Below are 5,401 nucleotides of genomic sequence, written 5' to 3' on the forward strand. Positions count from 1 at the left end.
CAGCCCGTGATGAAGACATGCTTGTCTTGGAGATGGCTCACCACCTGCCTCTCCCTGATCAAGCGCAGGAGGGTCCACAGGCCCACTAGAGCCACCAGGTAGAGCCACATGGCTTGCAGAAGAGAAGCCGAAAACAAGAAACTTCCAGTCAGAATAAGCCTGACTTAAATTCACACAGGACAAGCTAGGAATGCTGGACTGTGGATTTCTACCATAGAATCCACACTTTCCTCTCTGACCCTGGTATCTTTGAAACACTTAATTCATGTCTGACCTCTGCTCTTTGAACTGCTTTTGGTCTTCTGATATCCAGTGCCCTTTGGCATGCCCTTCCTTGTTGCCAAAGAAAACACTTCTTGTTAAGCAGGACTAAGCAGGACACCTCCATTCCCATATGATCTTTGCTTCTTTTACTCGTGTGGGAATACATGCATGTTTCCTTACACATGCCCACCACAGTCAAGACCCAGGCTCACCTTGTGTCTCTGCATCTGGCACACAGTGCCATAAACCCTGAGCTATGTGAACATAGTTAAGTACTGTTGTCATAGTGCGCCTGGACTCAGGACAGTCACAAGGAAATCCTGCTCTGGGCTCAGTCTCTTCCTCATAGCTTAATGGCAAGGTCCCAGCATCTTCCCCTTCAACAGCAATATGGCATGGGCACGACTCTGCCTGCTTTCTCCCTCTTTTCAGTTGAGTTTTCCCACCTACTTATATCCTGCCCTGCCATAGGCCAAAACAGCTTATTTATTAACCAATGGTAATAAAACATATTCATAGCATGCAGCGAAGAATCCCATACCACATTTCCTTGCCAATGCCCACTACAGTCAAGTCTGTGGTGCAGCTTGGGCCTCTGCATCACGCAGTTCACGTCCACAAATGCAGGCTTTGTGAACACACTTAGGTTTTGTGACTGATCATCACATGGACTTAGGTCACATTCATAAGGAAATGGGGCTCTGAGCTCAGGTGTCCTCCTCAGGGTCCTCAGCTAGAATCTCTCTTCAGAAAACAAAGTTGCTTTCTTTGTCTCTAGAACTGCAGGGGACAGGCTGAGCTGGTGTCTTCCTTTACAGCACTTGACAGGGAAAAAGCAGGGGCCAACTACAAACAGGAAGGCTGACCTCACAGGAAAACAAGGTAATGGCACTTGAGACCCCAGATACCTAACTAAGTCCCAGCATGACTGGGGGAGGAAATGATTTTTACCTCAACAGGACCCTCTCCTGGCTGCATGGATTCAGGCACACATGGGCACAGCCACCTTGAGTTGTAACCTGTAGTAATAAGAGTGGCAGGGCTGCATCCCCAACACCCGGGCCACCCGCACGGCTATCTTTACCCGAAATAACAACACACAAATTGTATTCATTTAAACACTGCTTGGCCCATTTTTCTAGCCTCTTCTAGGCTAATTCTCACATATTAATTTATCCCATTTCTAATCATCTGTGTGTAGCACCCCTAGGTACGCTTACCGGGAAGATTCTAGCCTATGTCCATCCTGGGTCAGAGCTTCATCGTGTGTGTCTTCCCAGGAGCGAGGAGCATGGCGTCTCTGCTCCAGAGCGCAGAGCTGTCGAATCTGAGCTCACTTCCTCTTCCTCCCAGCATTCTGTTCTGTTTACTCCTCCCACCTATGTTTTAACCTATGAGGGCCAGCCAAGCAGTTTCTTTATTACTTAACCAATGAAATCAACAGATTGATATATGACACTCCCACAGTAACCTCTGTGGCTGCCCCCCCTTTTTTAGTTATTTACAGGACCCCATAGAGATATTGCGCCTCCTAGACAGCGGGAAACAATTTTAAGAGAACGAAGACCCCTCTTACCACAGATTTTGTTTTCTCAAGGTAATGGATAATTGTCATCTTTTAGGAATTGGTTATAAGCCATATAACGGTTAGGGTGGAACAATCAATTTAGACTCAGGATTCTCATTTGGAATAGAAAAAAATGTAATAAATAGGATAGGTTAATAAGGAAGATTAGTGTGATTATGTATAAACTATTTTAGCAACTATTAGTTTTAGGCGATTTACATTGGGAAAGATTCTTGTATATTGATACATGTGTAAAGTTATTTTTTATTCCTGTCTAATATAATTTGAATATTGATACAAATAAAAATTCTATTTCTCATATTGTGTATGTTCCTACTTCTGTCTACAGTATTATTGTACACAAATGTGAAATTATTTTTGTTATACTATATGTATCTTTCTAATGCTGCTTAAGATATTTTGTATATTGATACAAGTTAAGGATATTTTTGACATTGCACTATATATTTCTACCTCTGACTAGACATTTTATACATTCTTACAACTTTGAGATCATTGTGCTTATGCTGTGTACATGTTTGAAGATTATTTTTATACTGTGAAACTTTATTTAAGCTATATAGGTTATTAATAAATACAGGATAATAGCAACCCATTTAGTCATACTTATGTTAGTTACGTTCTCTAGATGCACAGTGATATATCCTTAAAGATAGGTTATTGGTGTAGGAGGTCCTTCTTTTATGTGTTGCTTTCATTCATTGAATAAAGAAACTGCCTTGGCCTTTTGATAGGGCAGAACTCAGGTAGGCGGAGTAGACAGAACTGAATGCTGGGAAGAAGGGCAGAGTGGCAGAATGTCATGGATCTCCTGCCTGGGATAGACACTGGATAAAATCTTGCCGGTAAACCACAGTTATGTGGCTATATACAGATTAATGGAAATGGGTTAAATTAAGATGAAAGAATTAGCCAATAAGAAGTTACAACTAATGGGCCAGGCAGTGTTTAAATGAATACAGTTTCTGTGTAATTATTTTGGGTGCAAGCTAACCTGGCAGATGGGATGAAAAGCAGGCCCTCTCTTCTTACAGTTAATGGTACAGGACAATTCTATATTCTGTCAATTATATTTTAAATAAATGCTGATTGGCCAGTAGCCAGGCAGGAAGTATAGGCAGGAAAACAAGACAGGAAGTAGAGGTGGGGTAATGAGAACAGGAGTGTTCTGGGAAGAAGGAAGCTCTTTTCCCAGTCCTGTCTCAACCACATAAGAAGCAGGATGTAACCTACCCTGCTGAAAAAGGTACTGAGCCATGTGCTAACGTAAATAAGAATAATGGGCTATATAAGTTATAAGAGCTAATACGAAGCCTGAGCTAATGGGCTAATCAGTTTATAACTTTGGAGACTTCTGTGTGATTTTCTTTGGGGCTTACCAGCTGTGGGAACTGGGCAGGATAGAAACCCCAAATAGCAGGCCCACATGCTACAGGTTATCTTCAAACAGTTCAAAGACCTATACAATATGGCATTGAAATGTTGTCTTAATTTAGAATTCTTAATTTAGAATTGACTGAGACACAACTGCTCCTGACAACACCAATCTACTTCCAAGGGTATGATGGGCACCAAAGACATTCCATATGGAGCTTGTTTTCTTCTTGGCAAAACTGGCATATTGGGCAAAGGACCTTACTTCAACTCCTGACAGTAAGCATGCTGTCCCATCTGGACAAGCAAGATACACGGAGAAATGACTGCTAAACCTTGCCAAGACAGGGTAGATGGTCTTTCGAATTTTCCTGCTTCTGAAATGGTCTGATAGATATTCTAGGCCTCTAGACAAAGTTGATTGCCCCAACATTGCAGAGAGACTTTGGGTTACTGTCCAGGTAGCCAGCTGTTTCTATCATTTCTTACGTCTTTTGGAAGTTGCCTGGTTGCACTTCCTGTTTACTTGTGTAATATTATTTTCCCTCTCAGGTCATTGGTAGAGTTGCAGATTAAATACTTACAGTTACAATCCTCTCATAGCTTAGCTAAGAGCATAACAGGTATGAGATTCAGCTTCTTCAGGATAGGACATCTATTTGAGTAATCTCTGGGTTTTGCCATTCACATATGATCTGGACATTTAGTATGTATTTTTTCCTTGACATTGTTCTTATTGGTTATAGTTTTATTTTATTGTATGTTGTTGCCCTTTCTTTCTCCTAGAAATGATTCGATAATTGTTCTTATTGTATATAGTATTGTATTAGGTTTAGAACCTTCTTCTTTAGACAAAGCCCCCTTTGTATATGGGTATTCCTATACCCATGACCTTGGGCTATATGGACCAATAAAGGAGGTGTTTCATGTCTGTCTATGTGACCTCTTAAAAGAAAACAGGGGGTGGTTGCTTGCCCTCTTGTGTGGTGATTAGAAGTCAGACTGCTGGCTCTATTCACATCCAGGGAAAATGGAAGACCACAGCAGCTATTTACCTTGGGTGTTCTGGAGGGGATGCTGAAAAATCACTGGTGCCCTTGAAATGGGCCCTTGAGGAGTCGCCTGAAGTGCATTTCCTTCTAATTACACTTTGCTCAGTACCATCATCACGTACTTGAGCCCATTCCCATGTATGCTGCTTTGAACATAATTGGTCCCCATAATCTCATAACAAAGCACAATTAATAAAAACTCAGGGAGAGAAATTGGGGTTCCAACCTGAAGAATCAAAAAGCAAAGCAGTCAGCCACTGGTTTTTACCTCGAACTCAGCCTGGAAATAGTGGTCCTGCCACCAGGAAATGAAGAATAAGATTGTGTTTGAGAGCTGTATCCTCCTGTTTTATAATCCTCTCTAAGGCTGGGCTTAAAGGTAAGCACCACTGGGATTAAAGGCATCCACCACCCTGTTGCTATGACAACTAGTGTGGCTATTGGGATTAAAGGTGTGTGTTACCATTGCCTGTTCTATAAGGTCGGTCAGTGTGACTGTTTTACTTTCCCAAGCACCAGGCAAGATTTATTTATTATTATTTTATTTATTAAAATACAATTGAAATGCTTCTATATCACAGGAGCGACACTATTAGGACTTGTGACTCTGTTGGAGTTGTTGAAGGAGTTATGTCACTACTGGGGTGGAGTTTGTATTTTCTTCTGCTCATGTATACACATGTCTGTACACATGTATGCATAGAGAGCTGTAAATCCATCAGACTTCATATTTACACTTGCCTTCCTTTATATCCTGGTTAATCTGTCCCTTCACTGCTCTGATGCTGGAACCAACACTCATTGTGACTTAGATAAGGAATTGCTTGAAGTATTACATGGTATTGTATTATCAGGAGTAATAGTATTTAAATGTATTGATTGAATATAATATCATATAATCAATGCATGGTGAACTGGGTGTGCTGGTGCCATGGACAGTGCCATGAAAGGACTAAGGTATAAATCCAGGGGCAATTGGCAATGTCTTTTTCCTCTGCTCACAGTTCAGGTGTTCATGGATGATGATTAGTGTGAGCAAAACTAAGCAACTTCTGCTCCCTGGAGGTTCTAGCCTGAGACAGCTGCCTTCAGATCTCCTACAGAGCCCAGACAGCCTCTTCCC

The 5,401-nt window shown here is 41.5% G+C and overlaps 1 protein-coding gene across 1 annotated transcript in view; it reads right to left on the reverse strand.

Annotated features, from left to right (window-relative positions):
* The window catches only part of LOC101985978 (retinol dehydrogenase 7-like), a 6,941-nt gene extending 6,679 nt beyond the window's left edge, over positions 1-262 (reverse strand). Inside the window, exon 1 of the mRNA XM_013355156.1 lies at positions 5-262. Coding sequence (XP_013210610.1) covers positions 5-110 — 106 coding nt within the window. The 5' untranslated portion in view covers positions 111-262. The remainder of the gene's footprint in view (positions 1-4) is intronic.
* Positions 263-5,401: the final 5,139 nt, after the last annotated feature.

Source organism: Microtus ochrogaster, unplaced genomic scaffold (assembly GCF_000317375.1).
Source record: "Microtus ochrogaster isolate Prairie Vole_2 unplaced genomic scaffold, MicOch1.0 UNK99, whole genome shotgun sequence".
NCBI lineage: Eukaryota > Metazoa > Chordata > Mammalia > Rodentia > Cricetidae > Microtus > Microtus ochrogaster.